Consider the following 23,191-nt stretch of genomic DNA (forward strand, 5'->3'; position numbering starts at 1 on the left):
GTGCACAGCAACGAAGACCCAACACAGCCAAAAATAAAAAAAATAAAAAGAGTTTTAAGAAAGTTAAAAGGCAAGCAAAAGCCTGGTAAAGAGGGGCTTCCCTGGTGGCGCAGTGGTTGAGAGTCCGCCTGTCGATGCAGGGGACACAGGTTCGTGCCCCGGTCCGGGAGGATCCCACATGCCACGGAGCGGCTGGGCCCATGAGCCATGGCCGCTGAGCCTATGCGTCCGGAGCCTGTGCTCCGCAACAGGAGAGGCCACAGCAGTAAGAGGCCCGTGTACAGCAAAAAAAAAAAAAAAAAGCCTGGTAAAGAGTATTTGTCTGGTTTGTTTTTTTTTAATTTACTTATTTAATTTTGGCTGCCTTGGGTCTTTGTTGCTGCACGTGGGCTTTCTCTAGTTGCAGCGAGCGGGGGCTACTCTTTGTTGTGGTGTGCGGGCTTCTCACTGCGGTGGCTTCTCTTGTTGCGGAGCACGGGCTCTAGGCGCGCAGGCTTCAGTAGTTGTGGCGCACGGGCTTAGTTGCTCCACGGCATGTGGGATCTTCCCGGACCAGGGCTCGAACCTGTGTCCCCTGCATTGGCAGACGGGTTCTTAACCACTGTGTCACCAGTGAAGCCCGAGAGTATTTGTAAAACAGGTCTCTGACAATGAACTCATGTCCAGAATAGAGAGAGAGCAGTTATAACTGAATAATAATAACCCAAACAATCCAACTAGGAAATAAGCAAATGATTTGAACAGACGCTTCACTAAAATTGATTCTTAACATCATCAGTCATTCAGAAAATGAGAATTAAAAGCACAGCAAGGTATCAGCCCACACCCATTATGAATGGCTAAAATTTAAAAGACTCACCATATCCAGTGCTGGCAGGGATGTGGAACGGCTGGATCTTTCATACTCAGCTGTTGGGAAGGTAAAATGGTGCAGCCACTTTGAAAACAGTTTGGCAATGTTTTAACAAGTTAGAGATACACCTACTATATGATCAAGCCATTCCACTCGGAGGTATTTTCCCAAGAGAAGTTAAAGCAATATGTCCACACACAAACTTGGACCCAAAAGTAGCTTTGCTTATCATAGCCAAAGAGTGGAAAAACCCAAGTGTCCATTAATAGGGAAATGGATAAACAAATGATAGCTTATTCATACAGTGGAATATGACTCAACAACAAAGAGGAATGAACTACTGATACACCCAACAGCATGGACGAATCTTAAAATCATGATGCTGAGTGGAAAGAGCCAGAACTCCCCCAGCCAAAAATAAAAAATAAAAAAAGGAGAGCAAATACACACTGTAGGATTCCACTTATATAAAACTCTAGAAAGTGCAAGCTAATCTGTAATGGTAGAAGGCAGATCAGGGGTTGCCTGGGGACGGGGGAAGTGATGCACGGCTTGCAAAGAGGCAGGAGGAAGTGTTTGCAGTTGGTGGAAATATTTGCTATCTTGATTGTGATGGTTTCCTGACATACATGTCGAAACTTATCAACTTGTGCAGTTTACGTGTGAGCAGATTATTGTAAGTCAATTGTGCCTTAATAATGCTGTAAGAAAACCACGACGACAAAAAATCCCTTTTAACACCTTCTTCCACACGATTCCCCACACGATTCACCTGGCCGTTCTGGCTGTGAGGATGGCTGGAAAATGTCGTCCTTCGGCTGGGCCTGGGCCTCCGCCCCCAGAACAAGGTTCTCTTCAGGAGGGAGGGAGGGAGCCATGTGGGTGGGAGACACTGGCCACAAGTGCAGTCTCTGGGTTAGCACCCCCTGGGGGCTGTGGATGGGCCCCCGGGGCTGACCGGGGTCTGGGAGCCCCTATCCAGCCCCTGTCTTCCTGCTCAGCAATTCAAACTTGTTCCATTCGTTTCCAAGCTCCTTGCTCCCGGACCCAATGCCCAGGGGAAGCTACACTCCCTCGGTGCGCCGGGGTCCATGCCAGGGCCTCCACAGACCTTATTTCAAGTCTTCCAGCTTCACAGCATCCTTGCAGAGAAGAGTCAGTATGCAGTCTTGCAGATGCAGGAACAAAGGCGCGAGCTGCAATGGCCTCTCCCAGGGAAAGGAGGAGGCCAAGCTGAGAATGAACGAAGCCCTGACTGTGCTCCCTCTGCCTCCTGGTTTGCTCGTTTGGCCAGAGAGACGCTAGCAATGAAGGGATGGCTATCCAGATGGCCCGGAGGCCGGACCCAGCATCCGGGGGTGGTTGCCCTGAGGAGGGGTGGGGTCCAACACCGGGTCCCGGAGGGGCAGCTCCACCAGGAAAAGCCCACAAGTCCCTCAGGACTGTGCTCAGCTCCTGGCAGACCCTTGGAACACGCCGACCTGACCTCCCTCCCAGCCAGAAATGCTTCCAGAGGCAAAGCCCTCCCCCCCTCCACTTGATTCCTTCTAGCCCTGCAGCTTCCGCTACCTCCCAGTCTACCGTTTTGGACTTGAACCCTTGCAAGTTCTTTATCTGCCTAGGGTGACCAACTGATCCTGGTTTGCCCAGGACTGTCCCATTTGAGAGCCGAAAGCCCCAGGTCCCGGGAACCCACTCAGTCCTGTGCCAACTGGGTCAGTCACCTTAGCTGTGTTCCAGGCTGCCCTGGTCCCTGGCGCCCCCGCCCCCCAGCCCCAGAGCAGCACGCTGGGCTCCCAGACCTCAGCTGTGACCCCACCCCTGGCCCGCATCCTCAGACGCGAGGCTTTGGTTGTGTTCTCCCTGCGTCTGACCGCCCGGACGTGACTTCTCTGTCCTGGGCGCTTCAGTACAGGGACCATCTCCATTGCTTTACATGCTGCGGCTTCCCTCCACCTGGCTGGCCCCATCTGTGGACAAGCGAGGCCACTGGCTACGGGGAAGAGCTCAGATGTTGTGGCAGACAAATCGCAGCCTCTTCACTCCCGCTGGGAACTTTCACCTCATCCTCTGTGCCTCGGTTTCCCCTCTAAGGTGGGGCTGAGACCCTTCCTGGCAAGGCTGCCATGGGATCAGCAATAATGGGCAGAGGACGTGCGGGGCGGTCCCACTCGCTTTTCTTTTGGGTCCCTCGTTTTGGACGTAAGAAGCCCAGAGCGAATCCACTGCTCTGGCGTGGGGGCCGTCAGAGCAGAGCCCACAGAAAGAGGAGCTGGAGATGCTCCAGGGCCCCGAAGAGCTCCGGCCACTGCGGGCAGGCTGCCTCGGCCTCCAATCGCGGCCGGAGCGGGTGTCCCTGCCGCTGCGTGACTTTGAGGCTCGCCGCAGCCACTGTTCCGACCAGCCTCTAGATCTCTTGCAGGCCCGGAACCGGCGGGAACACAGAAGAATCCGAAGAAATAATTTTCCTGCCCAGTGGAGTGGGGAAAATTGGCGTCCGCCTCTGCAGCCCAGTTTCACCAAGTGCAGCCCGCCCAGTTCCAGCGGCCCCGGCCTGCACGCCCACCTCGCCGTCTGCGTGGCTCCGCGTCCCAGCGACGGGGCGTCCGGGGTCTTTGACCCCCAGACCGAGGCTGCAAACTCCTCTGTCCCTGGGCTCACAGGCTTGGTTCCCATCCCCCAGGTGAGGAAACAGATCAGAGGGGAGAATGTCTTGCCGGGGAATCCCAGGCAGACAGGACCGGAACCGCGGTCTCCTGGGGCCCAGGCCAGAGGCCTAACCAGTGGCCGTTTGGACATGTAGGGGACTTACAGGTCACCCATACCTTGTCATCGTCCTGGGTGGGAGCCACCAAGAAGGGGTCACCCTTTGGTTGGAGAAGAGGGTTTACAGCTATTGAAGAATGAAGTGGTGAAACGGTGTGTGCTGGGGGCCAGGAAGGGGGGACATCTGGACAGAGGTGGCACCATGCGGACCCCGTCCCACACCCGGGGCCCACCCTAACCATTCCAGGGGCTCTGAAGCCCATGAGCCTTTATTTTATTGTAGTGTTGTCTCCTGTTCTGAGCTGGGACAAGAGGAAAAGTAGCTGAGTGGGCATTCCTGGGGGTGGAGGGGGGCAGCGGGCAGTCTGGAAGGGACATGAGGAAGCAGAAGAGCCTCCACCTCTGTCAAGAGTTTAAGTCACACCAGAGACTCAGGGAGGCCCGTGGAAGGCCCTGAGTGCCGGATGGGACGTGTCAGGCAGTGGGGAGACATTGCAGGTTCCCGGAGACTCAGGGAAGCCCACGGAATGCCCTGAGAGCCGGATGGGACGTGTCAGGCACTGGGGAGCCTTTGCAGGTTCCCGGAGACTCAGGGAGGCCCGTGGAAGGCCCTGAGTGCCGGATGGGACATGTCGGGCAGTGGGGAGCCTTTGCAGGTTCCCGGAGACTCATGGAAGCCCACGGAAGGCCTTGAGCGCCGGATGGGATGTGTCAGGCAGTGGGGAGCCATTGCAGGTTCCTGAACAATAGAGGGACAGGGTGAGAAAGGTACTGGGGACACTGTCCAGGACCCAGAATAGACATAAGGCAGGTTTCAGAGAGAGGGAGCGCCAGGGAACCTGGGGGGGCTCCCTGGAGATGGGAGCGTCTGGGCTGGGAATAGTGGGTGTGGTGACCTGCCCAGATACAGGACCAGCCCACCCGCTTGGCACTGCCTTGCCCCCCGCCGTCAGCCATGCCATGCAGCACAGTGCCAGACGAGCACACCAGGAGTCGGCGCTCCGCCTCCAGGCAACCTGGCTTGTGGCCATCCCTGACCTCAGGCTCTGCCTCTTGGTCTGTTCCTGCCTCCTGAGCCTCTCAGAGGGCTGGCCTCCATTTCCCTGCCCCAGTGCCCAGGCCCCTGCAGGGTCCCCCTCCTACGACCTGGTTGGTGACCCCCAGGCTGCTGCCGTTTGGAAGCCACACACAGCGATTGGGGTCACACCTCCTGAGAGAAGGCAACTTTGGGAGCTGAGATGAGGAGTTTTCCAGGAGGACACTCCATGGAAAGGCATCCCACGGTGAGAGGACACCAGGTGCAAAGGCCCAGAAACGGGAGCGTGTGGACGTTGACAATGGGGCTGGAGCTGAGGCCAGCTGCGGAAGGGCCCTCAGCCTGGCAGGAGGGCGGGAGCCCACCCACCCCAGGAGCCAAGGCCTGGACCAGGACCAAGCAGGTGGGCTGCTGAAGAAGCCTGGGTCCCCAGGTGTGGCCTTACTTAACACCTGCCCACTGGCGGCAGGTATACACTTAGTGGCAATTTCGTCCCAGTGAGGCCACCTCGGTACCATCCCGTGCTCCGTGTCTCTCACCACGTCCAGGCCCAGAGAGAGGCTCCCTTGCCAGGCCTGCGCCCCTTCCCAGCAGGAATCTGGACGCTGCCCTTCCCCAGGGGCTACAGGTGGTCCAGAGGGAGAACAAGGCACTGACCAGAGCTGTCCCCGGTGGGATGAAATGATCCATGTCCTGTGGTGCCTGGAAGCCCCTCCTTCCAGGAGGGCTGCCCTCATTTTTCTCTGCCTCACCTGGCTTGTCTATTTCTGCGTGATAAGTAAGTATATTCACATGTATTGTTTTGATAAATATTTGGTAGAAATGTTTCTCCTCCTTATAGTTTCTGAGCCCAGGTCACAGCGCCCAGTCCATCCTCCCTGGTAGAACAGCCCAGCACGGGGCAGAGTCCTGGAGAGGCTGCTGCCGTTTCCCACAGGGATGGCCCAGGGTGGGGACACAGCAGGGAGGATGAGGAACCCAAAGACAGCCCTGGGCCAGAAGCTGGGTCCTGGGACCTGTGGGTGGGATGCAATCCCGTGAGGCGGGCCCAGGACCGCGGGAGGCGGGAGAGGGCAGGACTCTTCTTGGAGCCTTTGCTACATGGTGTTGACTCCCCTATTTTTTTGAGTGAATTGGGTACAATTTTGTTCTTTGGTTGCCTGGAAGTCTGGTTACCCCCAGAAGCAGACACTGAATCCTTGACTTTTTTTTGGCCGTACCGTGCGGCAGGCAGGATCTTGGTACCCCGATCAGCGATGGAAGCCATGCCCCCTGCAGTGGAAGCACAGAGCCCTAACCACTGGACTGCCAGGGAATTCCCTGAATCCTTGACTTTTAAGAAAGTGTTCCCAGGAGAAATGAGTGAGGGACGGTGAGGGCAACAGGATGGGGCAGCAGTGGTTTGGGGGCGTTGGCCCTGCAGAGGGCAGCTCCACCAGACCCTGCAGGGCAGCCTGGAGGCTAAGTCACAGCATCCGTAGGGCATGGCGTGAACAAACCTCTCCGCTGCCGCAAGGTCCAGAGCTCACATTCCAAGAAACTTCTCCATCCCAGCCTGAGAGGCAGCAGGAAACACAGAAGGCTCGCATCTGGCCAGACCGGCCAACTCTGGAGCCCGAGGCAGGGACGGGCTGGACTCCTACACCCGGGTGTCTACAGGAACCTCACTCTCAATGACCCCTGATCTGCTGTCCTCCCTCTTCTACTCGGCCACCGCAACCAGAGGCCTCCTCCAACCCTCCCTCCTTCTGCTCCCCGCCCTCCATCAATCCTCCACTCATTTGTTCATTCTCCTCCCCAGCTCCCCTCCTCTCATCTCAAAGCACACACTCCGGCTGGGGAGATCAAGTAAACACACAGAAACAAGTAAATCAGGTAACCGCAGAGATTAGCAAGAGCCATGAAGAAGATAAAACCAGGGAATGGAATTGAGAGACAGAGGGCAGGGATTGTGGCCAGGGTGGTCCACAGACGCCCAAATGAGGGCAGGAGGCCAGGGGACAAGGGACCTACCCCGCCCCAGGGCATGGTCTCCAAGCCCTGCCACTTTTATCTCTTCTTCCCACCTTCACCTGAAACCCCACCTCCTCCAGGAAGCCTGCCTGGATGCCACTGATGCTCCAGGCTCCTGCTACACTGGCTTCAGAGGCCCTTCCAGACCAGCCCGTCTTGCAAGGATCTTCAGGTTGCATCAACTGGACCTTCTCCTCAGAGATGCCTAGAGGTGGGTCCTAAGGTGAGATGTGAATGGGGGTGAACATCTGACCAGAATGACCAAGGTACTAAATCCCAGCTTAGTCCCTATTTGCTGAGTGCCTTAGGCAAGGGACTTTGCCTCTCTGAGCCTCAGTTTTCCCATCAGCCCAAGAGGGCTAGTGCCACCTCCCTCACAAGGTCCCATGGGGGTTAACTGAGACCCCCCCCACCACCACCAGCCAGTGCTGGCATTCTCCCCTCCTTCCCATCATCAGTGAGCTGGGGGAGGGGAGAAGAGAGGGCTTGCTGGGTGGGGATTAGGTGTGCAGCGTGGGGGAAGGGCTCTCCTGGGGCCTCCCCAAGCCGGCCCCAAGCTCAAGGGTGCAAGCTGCCAGAGCTGGGCATGGGCGCCCCCGCCCCTCCCCCGCCTCCCCAGCCATCTGCATCGTTGGCAGCAGCAGAGCCAGGGCTGCTGGCGAATGTTCTGGCACCATCTGAGCAGGACCAGTGTCTGGGCAGGAGATGTGGGCAGAGCCCTGTGTGCACACTTCATCCACATTCCGCCGTTACTGTTGTCCCCCTGGGACCTGGGAGGGCAGGGACCTTAGGGCTGGCGGGTGGGGGGTTGGGCTCCCACTGCCTCTTGTGGGCCACTCCCACCCCTGCCTGTGGCCTGAACGGTGTCAGAACCCTAAAGGGCAGGAGTGAAGGTCACGGAGCCGCCACCTCTCCTCTTGTCCGGATCGTAGACCCTGTGTGCCGCCTGGAGACAGAAGCTTGTCCTCTGACGCTCACCCCACCCTGCACCTCCCTTTCTCCATTTGTTACTCAACAATGTCCCCAGGGCCTGAGGGGGAGGAGAGAGAGGACTCTGCCTCCACATTCATGCCTCCAGTCAGCTGCTGGCTCCTTTTTCCTGTCTCCTTTTATTGTTTTTCTCACTTGCCTTGCTTTCAATGCCTTTTCACAGCACTGTCCTATGCCTGAATGTCGCAACCTACTCCCCTAATTAAATGAGTGAATAGAATCTGCAAAGTACACAACACATAAAATATAAGCTGGATGGCTGCACAACAAGGTGAATGTACTTAAGGCCACTGAACTGTATGCTGCAAAATGGTTAAGACGGTACATTCTGTGTGTATGTTTTACCATATGATGAAAAAAAGTCAAAAAATATATTCACTGGTAGCATGTGCTTGGGAATTATATAAACACGTGTGAACGATGGGCCCGGAGGTCCTGAGGGAGGACACGAGTCAAGTGCCTGTGCGTTGTGACCTCTCTTCGCACCAGCCAGGATCCTTCCTGGCCCCCTTGTGTTTGTTTCCAGGGTTCGAATACTGGCTGCTGCTGGGCTGGGTGGGCTGGCAGACTTGTCCAGCTGCCCCCAGGGGGTTCTGATGCCCTCAGAACTGAGGCTGCTTCTTGAGGAGGCCCCAGCCTGGCTTGGACCAGCAAGGTCACCTTGCCCAATGCCTCAGGGAGGAAGGGCTGAGGTTCACCTTGCACCCTTCCTCAGGGCTAGGAAAGGGCCAGCCTTGGGCTCCGCTGGGGCCAGGGATAGGGGTGCTCCAGCTAGAGGTTCCCGGAGCAACACTGACCCATCCAGAGGCCACCTCCCCTTCCTGATTGCTGGCGGGGTGGGGGAAGGGAGTGCCCCTCCCCCATCACTTGGCTACCTTGGCACACGTGTGCCGGGTCAGGCAGAGAGGGAAAGTGGGGCAGACATCTGCAGTGCTGGAGTGGGCCACCGAGTGGGAAGTGGGGCAGAGCAAGGGACAGGGGGAAGTCGGCGGGTCGCACCCTTCGCCCTGAATTTTCTAAATCTGGGAAGCGTGAGCTCCAGGAGGCGGAGTATCCCCAGGGCCTAGAGCAGGGCTGGTATACAGGAGGTGTTCAATAAATGTTGAGGGATGGACTGAGTGAATGTGTGAATGGGTTAGACAGGTGAGTACTGAGGGTTCCCGCCTTCAAGGGCTCATTCACTCTTTCCCTCAAAGCTCGGCCCGTGCATTCATTCCTCATTCATTCGTTCCTCCCGCACGCTCCGCACTCATTCATTCACGCGCTCTGCCATTCATGCTCACGCAGGTTCATTCATTCCCTGCCCCGCCGCCATTCCCTCCCCGGTTCCCGTGCGCACGTGGCGCCCCGCGCCCCCAGTCCGGCCCCGCGGCCCCCGAGTGCGCCCCACCAGGGCGCTGCGGGGGGAGCCGCTGAATCAGCCGCGGCTGCGCGGGGCCGGGGCTGGCGAGGAGCCGGGCTGGGGGCGGGGGGCGGGCGCTCCCTGCGGGAAGCCGGGCGGGGTGGGGGAGCCCCGGCCGCGCCGGCTCCGGGCGCGCTCGGCCTCGGCGGGGAGGGCGCGGGCCGGGGGCGGCGGCAGCGGCGGGACCCGAGCGCGGCGGCGAGCGGCGTGGCTGCCCCGGGGCCATGTGGACGGGTGGCCGGCGGCCGGGCCGGCTCCGCCGGGCGGTGAGTACCTGCGAGCCGGGAGGGCAGGGCGCGGGCGCGGAGGCGGGGCGGGCACCACCCACGCGGCAGGGCGGTCTCCGCGCGGCGCCGGAGGCGGCCCGCGTGCCCCCTCCCGCTAGGGGGGCGACGGTCCAGCGTCGTCTCCCCCGCCCGTGGCGCTCCCTCCGGTGCCGGTGCGCCGAGGCCCCAACAGGAACGCTTGCCCGGCCGCGGGGAGCACTCGCGGGGCGCGCTCGCGGGGCGGGGCGGGGCGGGGACTCGGCCTCAGCGCGCTGCCCTGCCCCCCACGCGGCCGGCCTCAGCACCTGGGCCCGAGTTGCCGGGTCTTCGCCCCCCAACACGTGCGTCCCTGCGGCGAAAGGGAGGGTGGGACGGGGGAGGGGGGCAGGGCGGGGCCTAGGGATCTGGGACCCTCCGCTGTGCCCGGCGGGTGGCCGCGGTGCAGGCAGGCCCCCTCCTGCCCGGGGTCAGGGCTCGGTGAGGCCGACCGCCTGGGAGAGGTCGAGGAGCCGGAAGGAGGCTGGACCAGGGGCTGGTTCACTGAGCGTTTGCAGCGCGTGGGCTTGCGCCGGCCCCAGACCCCCTCGGTGGTCTCATTCGGCACCTGCGGGGCAGGTGTTCCCCTTCTCCTCAGTAAGAAGCGAAGCCGCTGAGGCTCAGGGAGGGGAGGGCTCGCCCAGGGCCGCTCCACTGGAGCTTCCTCCCTCCCTGAACCCCAGCCCTGTTGGATGGGAATTGCTGCCCTAGCGTTTCCGCTTCCTGCCTGGTTTAGAGGTGTTTCCTTCCTTGTCTGGGCCCCACCCCATCCCCAGTGTGGTTCCTTTGGGGCAGGAACAGCGTGGGCGACATCCTGGAGCCTCCTGGACCAGCAGGAGGGGAGCAGAGTAGGCACCCAGGAGTGAGCGGGGGTGGCAGAATGAGCTGTGCCTACAAAGGAGGAGCCCTGGATGGCCAAGGTCAGCCACAGACCTGGGCTGTGCAGACCGAAAGCTGACCAGGGGTCAAGGCCTTGGGGCCCCAGGCCAGCAGGACAGGGTCTCCATGGGCCTGGCTCCTATGGAGGCCCCAGTGCCCTAGATCTTTGGGGCCGGGGACAGGTCCTTGCCCTTCACCGGGCCCCAGTTCCCCTGCCCACTGCCTGCAGCAGAGCCCTCTGCACTCCCAGGGCCAGGGAGGACTGTGGAAGAAAGCCCCTTATACACTGTGGTGTGCCGTCCCAGGCACGCCGGGTGCGGCCCTGCCGGCTGGGGCAAGTGGCCCATGGAGGCGGCTCCGCTGGCATCTGTGACGCACAGGGCGGGAAGGCAGCAGCCTGGGCCCTGGCAGCGTCCCCGAAAACCCTTAATTTCCCCAAGTCTCACTATAATCAGGCCGGCACAGAAAAGCAGGCACAGTGGCAGATGCGGCTTCTTCCCGGCTGCTAAGCGCTGGCGCCGGGCGAGGGGAGGCTGCGCTGCTGCAGAGGGACCCTCCCGAGCTATTGTCTCATATTTATAGATTCCTGCGCTCGAGTTCCTCTTATCCTCAGAACCTGGAGCTGTTCGCACCTGGGATGCTGAGTGGGCAGGGCTAGGGGTGCCTAGAGCCTCAGTGGTGTGGGTCTGGCTTTCCATGCGCCGGGCGTGGGGAGTGGGTCGTTTCCGGGTCAGGGAGCGGAAGTGAGTCAAAGCAGTCTGGAAGGTGATCGATACCCCATCCTCTCTCAAAGACCCTTGGGTACAGGGTCTGGCCCCAGGTAGCTGCCACTTATTGAGCACCTACTACGTGCCAGGCCCGGTATAAACATCTTCACGCATCGTCTCCCCGGCAACACTTTGAAGTAGCACCCCTACTCCTGTAGGCACTTAAGGATGGTTAAGAATGAATGAATGAGAGGGGAGGAGGGCAGTCCGTGGATCCAGGGCTTGGTTGGAGATGGTTCACAATTTCCCAAATCCCAGGAGGCTCGTGAAGCCCAGGAGTGAGTAGGAGTTGAACAGGGGAGGGGTGGAAGAGCCTGAGAAGCACAGCCTGAGTCAAGGCCTGGGGGTGAGAGGGGGGCGTGCGAGGATCAGAGGAGGGTCAGTCCAGCTGGAGTGTGGAGGTCAAGGGCATGGCCATGGGTCGGCATGTGTGCGTGTGTGTGTGTGTGTGTGTGTGTGTGTGTGTCTCCTCCCCTCACAGCAGGTAAAGATCTCTGGAGACAAATCCAAGGGTGACCCCAGGCTCACTGTGTTGGCCTAGAATCACCCCCAGGGTCCCCTCCGGGTTCCCGCTCCTGCCGCAGAGCAGGTCACTAGCCTGGAGGAGAGGCCTGGATAGGAGTCTGGAGTCGCGGGTTCCAGTTCCTCCTCTGCTGTGTGACCTTGAGCAAGGCCCTGCCCCCTCTGGGGCTCACTGTCTGAGGCACAACACCTCTCTCGGTCAGAGGAGTGGCTTCCGTGACCCGAGAGCAGGCCCTCGATGGTAGCTGGTGGTGGGAAGAGCTGGCCAGAGCTGTCTCTGTTGGTTCAATATTACAGGAATGAATGGCTGAGTGAGCAAATAAATGAAGGAATTCTCCATCCCCCTAGCGCACTCTCCCCATGTACCCCTCTGCCCCTTTCATTGGGACCACTTAGGTGACTCTGATACAGACCTCACCTTTCAAGATCTCAGTCTACCGCCAGGAGACATGGACCTTGACTAGTGTGGCAGGTGTTAGGAGAGTGACGGGGACCTTCACTGTCCCCCCGCCCCCAGCCAGGAAGGGGACGCAGCAGTGGCTCCAGCCCCCAAAGGCCATGCGCCTGGAGGCTGCCACTGCAGCAACACGTGGATGCCGGGCTGGATGGATGGGCACTTGAATAATGTCAATAAGGGGATGGATGTAAGAACGGATGGGTGAATGGATGGGTACAGGAAGAGTGGATGGAGACATGCTTGAGGGTGGATCAGTGCACGAATAGACACACGTCAGTGGAGGTATGCAACCGTGGATGGACAGATGGATGTGTGGTTATGAGATACAAATGACAAGGATGGATACATGGGTGAATGGGAGGCGGATGGCAGGTACAGGCACGGAAGGACGCACTGAGGCGTGAATGGGTACGTGCTAGCAGATGAATGGTTACGGGGATGGATGGGTGGAGCCTCTTTTCATGTAACCCCCCGTCCCTCCCGTTCCGTGATCCCATAGCAGGGAGGCTGCAGAGCTGGGGAGAGGGCAGGGGGCCATGAGGCCTCTCCAGTTATGCTGGAAGACATGCTCAGGGAACGACGAAGCCGCAGTATAGCCTTCTGTAAAGACAGGTGACCAGCGGGGACTCCTGCATGGAGCTCCTTGTCCCGGGAGACTTTCTGGAAGGTCTGGATGGCTCAAGTGCACCCCCCTTCTGAGGAACAAAGGCCGGGGCCAAATTCAGAGTGCAGGCATGACGGCACAGAGCATGAATGCTGGGCCTGTGGCCGCCCTCGAGGGTTCTGAGGCCAGCACAGAAATAACCAGAAGCAGAGGCAGGGTGATGAAAAGTGTGCGAATCCTCAGACCCGGAAAGTCCTCATCTATGAAAGCGGGGGATGGTAATAGGAACTTCTGCGCTGGCTTGAGGGAGGCTTGGAAGGTGACTGCGCTCTGTGGGTGTTGGCTGCAGTCCCTGGCCTGTGGCAGGCCATGGCTGTTTACCATTCAGCCCCCGAAGCCCGTGCCCTCCTCCATAAAATAGGGTAGCACGGCCCAGTTTGGGGGGTGCCGTGAGAATAAGTGAGGTGATGTTTGGAGCTCTTAGCGAATGCTCAGCCTGCCCTCCCCACCCCCCAGCCCCCGCTGCAGGGTCCCACCAGTGCCCTGTGGCCAGGTTTTCCTGTTCCAGCCCCAGGAGGCAACCAGGAGCTGGGTCCCTCCTCCCTCGGAGCTCACAGACACCAGCTTCCCATCCTTGGGAGCAGGGTGGGTCTGGGTGGTAGAGGAGGGACTGAGGGGGTCCAGGAGTGAAACAGGGCATGAGTGCCTGACCTCTGGGGGTCCCATCCTGGGTCTGCCGCCTCCAAGCCACGTGACCTCAGACAAGTCACCTGCCCCCCGTGAGAGGCTGCTCCTTTAAGCATAAGACAGTTCACGGCTGTCCCCCCTCACAGGACTGGGTGAGGATCTGGGCAATGGTGTGGAGCTTGGCACACAGTAGGGGCTCAGGAAGCGGGGCTGGAGCAGATGAGTCAAGAGGCAGGGGAGCCGGAAGCCCTTTCAGGAGAGGCAGCCCGGGCTGCTAAGAGGTGAGCAGGCCCAGGCTGCGAGCCGTGGCAGCCGACAGCATCCTCCGGGGCCTCGGGCCCAGGCGGCGGACAGCCAGGGGGTTGTTATGACAACAGGAACTTGTCTGATACAGCCAGCAACTCTGGGAGAGGCTCAGAGGACCGGCTGGCCAGGGCCCCCAGCACATTCCTGTGACCGCACATAGTAGGGGAATGGCCAACTTAGAGCCCTGGGCTGATGGGTTCTGAGGTCCCACGAGATGCCAGGCTCTGTGCTGAAGACACCCAGCGCGCTCTCTGCACTCTCACTACATCACTGCCCGGGGCGGGGTACTGCTGTGTCCCCACGTGGCAATGAGGAGGGGACGTGACTTGCCCAGGATCAGTTGGGGTGTTGGAGGTAGATTTGACCTTGGACCTGCCGGCCTCCAAGTTCAGTTCCCACTAGTAATGAAGCAGGGCTGGATGACTGCTGCGGGGGAGGGGGGTGTCCATGCGTAAAGGGGTGGCCTTCCAGGGCCTGCAGCAGTGGCTGGGAGCACTGTGGCCTTCCAAAGAGCCTGAGACCCCTGACTCCCCACGTTCTCCTGCCCAGTGCCCAGCCCAGAGGAGGCCCACACCAGGCTGGGGATGCCTGTGAAGAGAGAGTCGGACCTGGGGTGCCTTCACTTATTCATTCGAGAACTACTTGTTGAGTGCCCCCTATGTGCCTGGCCCTGTGCGGGGAGCTGGGGTAGAGCTTACATTCTAGGGGGATACAGATAATAAACAAATAATTGCAATGTCGATTACAGGTAGGCGTCATGTTAAGAAGAGCAGGGGTTATGAGAGGCTGCTGCAGGGGTGCCTGATCTGATCTGGGGCTAGTCCAGATCAGACCAGGTGTGAATGGGTACATGCTAGCATCATGTACTTTCAGGGCCCCAGTTCAATAGCCTGGGGACAGGCTGTTGAACTGGGGCCAGGAAGGTGACAGGCTATTGAACTGGGGCCCTGAAAGTTAGCTGGGAGTTAGATGATGAGAGGGAACAGCAAGTGCAAAGGCCCTGAGGCCAGAGAGAGCTTGGCACATCCAGGAACTAGACGGAAGTTCCTGGAGTGGTCTGTGGGGGAGGGTAGAAAAGACACTGGGGCCTTGCAGGGCGTATGAATGTGTGATGTTGTCTGGTTATCTGGTCTGTGATTTTAAAAGTTCACACTGGCTCGTTTGTGGGGTGGACCAAGCTGGGGTCAGGGACCCCAGGGAGGGGTGATTATAGGTGTTCGGATGAAACATGGTGGCACCTGGGACCAGCAAGGTGATGCTGAAGATGGAGGGAGGTGGCCAGGTGTGAGAAAGGCTGAATAGTCAGGGCCTGATGGCTAGGGGTACAGTGGGGGAAAGGGGGAGAGGGAGAGGGCAGGTCCAGGCAGCTTCCACCCCTGTCTTGGGCAGGTGAGCTCATGAAGCTTTTCAGACATTTAGTCACAGGTGCTGTGAGGCGTCCAGAGAGGTGTCCAGCCGAGCTCAGAAAAGAAGGGTCCCCAGCACTTGATGTGAGGCACCTCGGCACTGCCAGATGGGCAGAGGCCCCAGGTACACAGCCGTGAGCCGGCAGTGCCAAAGAGAGCCTAGGCCATCCTCCAAGCAGCACCAGAAGCCAGGGCTGGGGATCATGGCCAAGAGCCTGGGGCTGCCACCCCCTAGCGAGCCTTCCTTTGACTCATGCAGCTGCATCCCAGGAGTTCTGCGTGGACCCCTGGCTTCCTGAGATGCCAGGGATCTGTGTGTCTCCCTTCACGCAAAGGAGCAAGGGCTCTGGCCCTTCTCTGGGGTATTCTTCCCCACCTCACTCCCCATCTAACTGCACCCTGGGCCCCCATGTGCCAAAGGCTCTGGCCTCGTAGCGCTGTCAACCATGGTTCCTAACCTTATCCCCTGTGTATCAGTGAGGAATTGCACACAGCTGCTAGTAACAGGGACTGGAAATAACCAGGGCTTAAGTAAGACAGGGGGTTATTTCTGTCAAGTTAAGGCAGTGCCAGAGGCAGGTGGTCCAGGGCTAGTGTGATGACTCAGTGGTCATCAGGAACCCAGGTTCTTTTTTGTCTTTCTGTTCCTCCAGCCTTTATATATGGCTTCCGCCTCAAGTTTGCCTCGCAGTGCGAAACAGCTGCAGTAGCTCCGACCATCACTTCCATGTTCTAGATAAGAAGCAGGAGAGTTTGGGAGTGGGAGCAAAAAGGGCACAGCCAAGCTTTCTGATCCCTTTTAAGGAGAAGTCACACCCAGTAATTTCTGTTTATATCTCATTGGCTACCCCTGGCTGCAGAGGAGCCTGGGAAATGCAGTCTTTTAGTTGGGTATCTTGCCTCCCAGAATAAAAGGAGGGTTCTTCACTAAGGAAGAGTGGGAGGACAGTGGGCAGCCAGCAGTCTCCACCACACCCTCCCATTCTGCCAGATGGTTGCGGTTCTAATTTCCCCTCCTTCAGGCCCCATATTCACCCATGTCCCTGCACCCAACCCCACACCTGGCAGAGATGAGGAGACGTGGGGAGTGCAGGGTGTGAGGCCCAGCCCAGGGCTTCCCCCCGCCCCCCGGCACACAGCAGGTGCTCATTCAGTGCAGGCTGCCTCCCCAGGCAGATGAAGAGCCCAGGACATGACCTTCCCTTCTCTAGCACTTTCTAAGCCCTGGAGTCCAGCTCCTATTTACTGAGAATCAATTTAGGGGGCGGGAGGCCCCCTGCCACGTGCTCTCTGGATCGATGGGGGCGAGCGTTCAGCTGATCACTCTGGCCAGTGAGGGACGGGTGGCCCTGCCGCCGCCCCCCACAGAGGGCAAAGGGGTCCCAGCCACGTGGGAGGAGAGAAGTAGGTGTCAGTGAGGTACTTGGAGAGGCTTGGCCTTGGACTGCCCAAGGAGGATGCTCTCAGGGGCCGGCTTCCAGGCACGGGGCTCTGACCCCGGCAGCCGCAGACAGGATGGCCACGGCTCCCTTGTGGAGCCTAGGGCCGAAGCCCCCAGGAAGGAGGTCTGCAGAGAGGACCTTCAAAGCTGCAGACTGAGCCCCAGCTCAGGTCAGAACCCCAAGGGCCCACCATCTCACCCCAGCTGGCTGAAACAGCCTGGCCAGGAGGAGACAAAGGCATCACCTGGCCCGCTGTCCATCCCGGAGCCCCTGGGCACTGGCAGCAGGGCTGCCACCGGCCCTCTCGCCCGGCTGAGCCGCCGACAGGAGGCCAGGCTGCCCTTCTCCAGATTCCTGGATGAGGTCGCCGTGCGGGTTCTGGACCCCGGGACCCTGGAGGCCTTCCGGGGCCCCAGAGGCCGCAGCCCGGAGCCCTCCCCAGGCGAGCAAGACCCAGGCCTGGCCCGGGAGCCCCTCGCAGAATCTGCAGCCCCAGAGAAGACCCTGGCCCTGAGCCCCCAGCTGTCCTCGGAGGTGGCCCCGGAGGCTGCAAGCAGAGGGGGGCCGGGCCGGGCCACGGAGACTCGCGTGGGCGGCGGCAAGCATGGAGGCCCAGCTGCTTCCCCCCAGAGGCCTCCAAGCCCGGTGAGTCTCAGCCCCCGCCCATCCCCCAGGGGGCAGCTGGACAGAGGTCTGCTGGGGCCCCTTCCCTTCTCCTTGATGGGCCATTTCCTCACAAGTTCTGGCTGACCCCCTCCGAGTTCCCTCATCACCCCCCTTTCATAATCACTGTCACGGGAAAGACCTTAAGCACCCGAAGAATGCAGCTCTAGGATGAGATTTCTGGCTTTGGGGCAGGCAGGCTATTTCTGGAGTGCGTACGAGTAAACAATGATAACAATAATATCACACCCCCAGTGGCAGAGACCTTGGTGTTTCACCGCGGGATTTTATATGATGATTCTTTTGAAGTTTTGAACCTCAGACACGTCCACGTGAGGTCGGATGTCACAGTCCTGTCAGGCAGACGGGTGGGTCCACGTCCTTCCTAGCTGCCCATTTTATGGAGTTGGAAAACTGAGGCTCTGAGTTGCCCCGGGGCCCCCTGGGGAGTCTGGGCTTGGACTGAGGTCTTGGAATCTAAGTAGCCCATCATCACCCCCCCCACACACACACTTCAGCCTCAGACAGGTGGGAAGAAGGACTCGGTGAGACCTGCTCGGCCGTCCTGGGGGATCGGGTCGTGCAGGTGTCAGGATGACGGCACCCCACCTCGCTGCTAGCCTTCGTCTCCCAAACCACCTGTGTCCCCAGGGACCAGGGCGGGTCCTTATGGGCTGTTGAGGGCCTTGTCCTGGCCACAGGCTCGAGGTGGGGCTGCAGGGCCAGGTGGTGGAGATCTCGTCCCGGCCCCTCCCGGAATGGCCGCCCTGCACGGAGGGGTTCTTTTAAAAATAAGATCCTGAGCGGTAGCAGAGAGCTGATGCTTGCCGAGTGCTTACCAGAGTTGTTCTAACTCTCCATCCCTGTGCACCCCCAGCGGGTCGGTGTCATCCTTGTGCTGCGGAACTACTGCGCACTGGGAGGCGACAGGCGAGGGGAGGTCACGGGAGGAGCCGGGGCTGGACACAGGCCGTCTCACCTCCCCCTCTGCACCTATGCTTCTCCGCGTCACTTGCCTCCAATGACCTGACCTGCCTTTCTCCAGGGAGAGCCAGGGAGCAGCGTGGCTGGAGGGAAGCTCTGGGTATTTGAAGACCACCAGCCCTTCCTCTGGGGTCTGCTGGGCCAAGTGCAGCCGGGGAGTTCTCAGCTCAGGGGGACCCAGCTCAAGGACCTGGGCAGGTTGCCCACCCACTCGGGGCCTCGGTTTCCCCGGCCGTGGAAAAGCGGTCATGGTCACGAGTTTTCTTTCGCCTTGTCACGGGGAAAGCATCCAGCAGGCACCCAGTAAGGATCGCGTCCCCGGCCCCCTCCACGTGGGCCTGGCCATCCGGGACCTCCCCACCCTCCGCTCTAGGCTCTGCACACCATGCAGACCTCACTCCAGGGACCACTGGGCCCGGGGGAGCCCCGTGATGCTCAGGCCTCTGGAAGATTCTGTCTGAAGGCAGCACAGGGCCTCGGGGACCTGTCGGGGTCCTGCAGCAGGTGCTGGGGGGCAGGGCTCTGTCCTGGGTCCCGGCCAGCATGTCCTTCCCAAGGAGCTGGTGTTGGCTCCTTGAAGCGGGAGGTGGGCCTCAGCCCCCAGCCCAGCCCAGCCCAGCGTCATATGTGGTCAGCTCCAGCCTCGCGTCGAATACTCCAAACAGGCCAGTGAGAGATACTAGGATCTGGCCCATTTCTCAGACTAGGAACTGAGGCTCAGCGAGCAGGGCCCGGCAGGGTTCTGGCTGGGCTGTGCCCCGGCTCAGGGAACCCGGACAAGCCGCATCCCCCAGTGTCTTCGTGTGTGTGGCCAGTGGAGGTGCCTGGCGCACGACAGGAATCCCGTCCCTGGGACGATGGTGGCCGTGAAGGTGATGACGACGGCCCCTCTACCTAGCCTGGACAGGCTTGTGTCCTCGGAACAGTTCCCAGGGTGCAGGTGGGGCTTCGGGAAGGTAGGGAGACCCCGGGCTTCCAGGCAGCCGTCTGAAAGCCCTTTCTGGAGGACAGTGCCTGGAGCCGCGCCGTCAGCCAGTTCAGGGAGGAAGTGGCAGAGCAGGCAAGGGTGGGGGAAGGCCTCTGCCCCGTCTGGCGGCATGGTCGTGGGGGACTCTGGTCCGCCCCTTCACTGTCCAGCAAACAAGAAGCCACTGTGGAAGGTCTCAGGGACCTCCAGCCGTCACTGTCACAGACCTGGTACCAGGCTCACTCGTACTACAGTGTCAATGACTGAAGCCAGGCGTTTCCTGAGAACAAAACGGGCAGAAGAGAGCAGAAAGCACAGGCCGGGGTCAAGGAAGGAGAGGCGGGCTGGCGGCTCTGAAGTGGCCTTAGTGATGTGACAAGACCCCAGACGCCAGGCCTGGAACTCCCCAAGGCTGCGTTTGGATCCGGCCTGAGGGGCTTTCCCACGTGAGACCTCACGAGCGAGCCCCTTCCACCCTCTGGGCCTCAGGCTCCCCGTCTGTAGGGCCAGCGTAAGGTGTGATAGCGCCTCTCCCCGGTGGGGGACCCCCAAGGTGCTTCTGGAGGGGGCAGCTGCTTCCCTGCTCCCCAACTGTTGCCATGTGGGAATGTGGGCCGGAGTTGCCAGATCTTCCAAAATTTCAGTAGAAGCCAAAAATACGGATTTTAAAATGTAAACTCTCCCAATTTTTAAATGTTGGCTCAAACGTTTAAAAAAAAAAAATTAAAACCCTCTCGCAGGCCAAATACAACATGCCGGCGGGCCCAATTTAGCTCAGCGGGCCAGTTTGCTGCCGCGGGCCTAGTCCGTCTGTACCGGCGCGCGGCTGGGAAGCCGAGGCCCTGCCCAGGCCACGCAGAGAAGCTTGGGGCCCGGCCGGGGGGATGGGACGGAGCACCTCTCAGCCCGCAGCGAGGTCCTCCAGAATCCCCAGGGGAAGGACATTCTTGGCCCCATCTGGGGACAGCCCCAAGCCAAGGTACGGGTTCAAGCCCCCAACTTGCTGAGTGACCTTGGGCCAGCGCTCGCCCCTTTCCCGTCCACCTGTGCTCACCTTGGTATTCCGACTGAGGTATCAGGATGACCCACTGTGTGCCCAGCGCAGCGAGCCCTGCGGGGGATGCTGAGGGACCCGAGGCTGGCTTCTCACCCGTGACACTCTCCTCCTACCTCCCCGCCTGCCCCTCCTCGGTGCCCTGGGCTGGCCCCGCCCCCTCTCTGAACCCTCGCCTGGCAGAGCCCCTCCTCTTCCCCATCTACGCTTGCTCCCTTGGCGACCTCATCCAGTTTCCAAGCCTAATTGCTGTCTCCATGCTGGCCACTCCCAGATTCACATCTCCTGGACCCTCCTCTGAACTCCAAACCCAAGTCCCCACCCTCTTGTCCGTATCCCTGCTGGGATGTCTGGACCCGAATCCCGAGCTTCTCCCCAGCCCCCTTCAAGCTGCTCAGGCCAAAACCCGTGGCCTCATCTTTGGCGATTCTTCCTTCCACCCCCTTCTCTAGTCTGTCAGGGCATCTGAGTGCCTCTCCCGCCTCCACCCTGGTCCCCACTGGATTTGTGTAGGTGCCTGCAGCTGGACTCCTCGGGCCCTGCCCTCACCCCTCAGTGCGTCCTCCGCACAGCAGCCCGAGGGGCCCCCAACTCAACCTCTGCTGCCCACTGGTGACCGGACGCTTCCTGAACTCAGGGCAGGACGGGCACTGCACTGATGCCCTGGCTAATCTGCCTCCCCGCGGTGGGAATCTCAGCACCGTGAGAGCAGAGAAGGTCCTCTAGTTTAGTCTGTTCACTGCTGAGTCCCCTAGAACAGGGCACACAGTGAATGTTTGTTGAGTGAATGCAAGAAGGCAAGGAGTGATGTAAAACCTCTTAGAAGAGGGTCCACCCTGAGTGATGACGTCTAGAGTCTGGCTCGGGAGTGGCTGCAGCCCTATCCCCAAGACAGGCCCATACGCATGCGTGGCCACCGTGTCACTCACAACGTCCTTTGAAGATCTTCCATCCTCCCTAGATGAGGGATTGAGCTCGGAGAGGTTGAGGGTTTTGCCCAAGTTCACAAAGCTGCATAGGAAGCCCAAGTCTCCGTCAGTGGGAGGTGGGTGGCCGCTGCCTGGGCCACATCTGGGATTTGGTCCCCCCCCCATCTCTGCCCTCTGTACTCTTCGGCTCGTTTCCTCCCCTTGAGAAGAGGGTGAGGGAACAGGGTCAGGAACAAGGAAGCTGGAGCTCAGAGTAGATCTAAGGAGGGCCCAGGGGACCCATCACAGGCCCTGAGGGAGGCAGGGACTCGCCCAGGGTCACAGGGTGAGTCGGAAGCAGAGGGGAGGCCTCAGCACCCAGCAGACCCCTCCCTGACCTGGACCCGCTTTCCTTCTCGCGACAGTTTCCAGGCATCACAAGATTTGGGTGGGAAAGGGCAGCAACACACCCGGGCCAGATGGTCCAGTAGAGGGTTCACACATCTGCTCGTGGGAGCCAGTGTGGGACTGACCCCCATCAGCAGAGGGGTTCCCTGGGCAGGGCTCTGTGCAGGTGTGTGTGTGCTGGGTACCAACCGGGCTCAGGTGCCCCCAACATGGGGGTGGGCTTGGGGGAGGGGATGGGACGACGGGTGAGTGACAGGGACCGTGAGAGCAGACCAGAGGCTGCTCGAGGTGGAGAGCAGATGCCACTGGCTGGGGATTAAGAGCGATTGCATTCATTCAGGCGTCACCAACGGCTCATCAGAGGCCTCTGCAACAGGCCCTGGTGATGGAGACACCGTAGCTGAAGCAGAGGGACCCTGCTGTCAGGGGTGTCTCTTGTAGTGCAGGTGCAGGGGCGGGGGCAGGCAAACGGACACGGAGGATGCGTCCAAAGGGACAGGGCGTGATGAGAAATCATTTGGTGGGAGAGAGGAGCTACTTTAGGTGGGTAGTCAGAGAAGGAAAGATCCAGGCAGAGGGAAGGAAGTGCAAAGGCCCTGAGGCAGGAGTGAGCTGGGTGAGCTTGGGACCAGCAAAGTGGCCAGTGTGGCCAATGTGTGCCAAGTGAAGGGCAGGTGGTGGGGGTGTGGTCAGAGGGTTAGGCCGGGCCCAGTCAGTATTTACCGACCCCTCGTTGAGGCTTGACTTGTGACGCAGAGTCGCCTCCCTCCATTGCCCTTGGGAGCACCTACTGTGTGCATCAGTCACGTGCCCAGGTGCCACCGGGAGGATGGCCGCTCGGGAAGCTGCCCCAACCCTCCACGCTTCTGCACCCGACCTGCAGGGGTTTGCCTCTTGGAGCCTCTGTTTTGGCATCTGTAAAATGGGGGTTGTAAGACCCGCCTCGCAAGTCACGATGGGGATTAAACAGGATTGATTTCCTTAACAGGGCCAAAGGCTGCGCGGGCTGTACAGTAGGCAACTAAGGGTGGAGGGGCCTGTCTCTGGCCCTCGGGAAGCTCAGAGTCTCTCAGGGAATAGGGAAAGGAGGGAGGTGGTGGGGCCGTGGTGGTCGGCAGAGAGCTCAGAATATGGCTTGGGGTGAAGGAGGGTGAGCATTCGGGGCGGCAGGGGCCAGCACCAGCAAAGGCATGGAGGAAGACGTAGCAGGTGGGCTGAGGCAGGGATGCATGGTGTGGTCCGGTTTAGCCAACAAGTGGGGCTTCTGTGAAATAAAGACGGCCACCGGGCTGGACCACCTAGAAGAGACAAGAGGAGAGTCTAGGACAGACAGTGACAATGTCACAGGTGTGTCGCAGGAATAGGCGTGGGGCTGTGAGTATGGGGTGAACCAGAGGGACAGCGCCCAGGGCAGGGATGAACCCTCCCTCTGAGGGCACCCGGAGTGCCAGCCTGTGTTCCTACCTGTATCAGGAGAGCACTGGGACCCCACTTGCCTGTGGTCCCTGGAGGGGCCAGATAGGACCTTGAGGGTATTTCCTGCCCCATCATTTCACACTGGGGACCCTAGACATCTCAAGGTCCCTCATAGTCATGGTCTCCACCAGCCCCGGCCCCCCTCCTATAATGGAGGCACCACCTGTGGTCTGAGACCCACGCAGTGCCCCATTCTCCTGCACCCAGCCCCACAGGCAGCCTCAGCTAACCTCAGGTGGCAGGGCAAGCCACTTCATGCTCCGGCCCAGGTCTCCTCATCCAGAAGAGGGGCATGTCAG

The 23,191-nt window shown here is 60.0% G+C and overlaps 1 protein-coding gene across 3 annotated transcripts in view; it reads left to right on the forward strand.

The window, feature by feature from the left end:
• Nucleotides 1-9,198: 9,198 nt before the first annotated feature.
• The window catches only part of BEGAIN (brain enriched guanylate kinase associated), a 44,032-nt gene continuing 30,039 nt past the window's right edge, over nt 9,199-23,191 (forward strand). For 2 of the 3 annotated variants that reach the window (XM_060003310.1, XM_060003312.1), the window contains exon 1: nt 9,201-9,326. In XM_060003310.1, coding sequence (XP_059859293.1) covers nt 9,285-9,326 — 42 coding nt within the window. In that variant the 5' untranslated portion in view covers nt 9,201-9,284. Of the gene's footprint in view, nt 9,327-23,191 lie in introns of all 3 variants that reach the window. The other variant, XM_060003311.1, reaches the window with a different exon arrangement.

This window comes from Delphinus delphis, chromosome 2 (assembly GCF_949987515.2).
Source record: "Delphinus delphis chromosome 2, mDelDel1.2, whole genome shotgun sequence".
In the NCBI taxonomy this organism is placed as follows: Eukaryota; Metazoa; Chordata; class Mammalia; order Artiodactyla; family Delphinidae; genus Delphinus; species Delphinus delphis.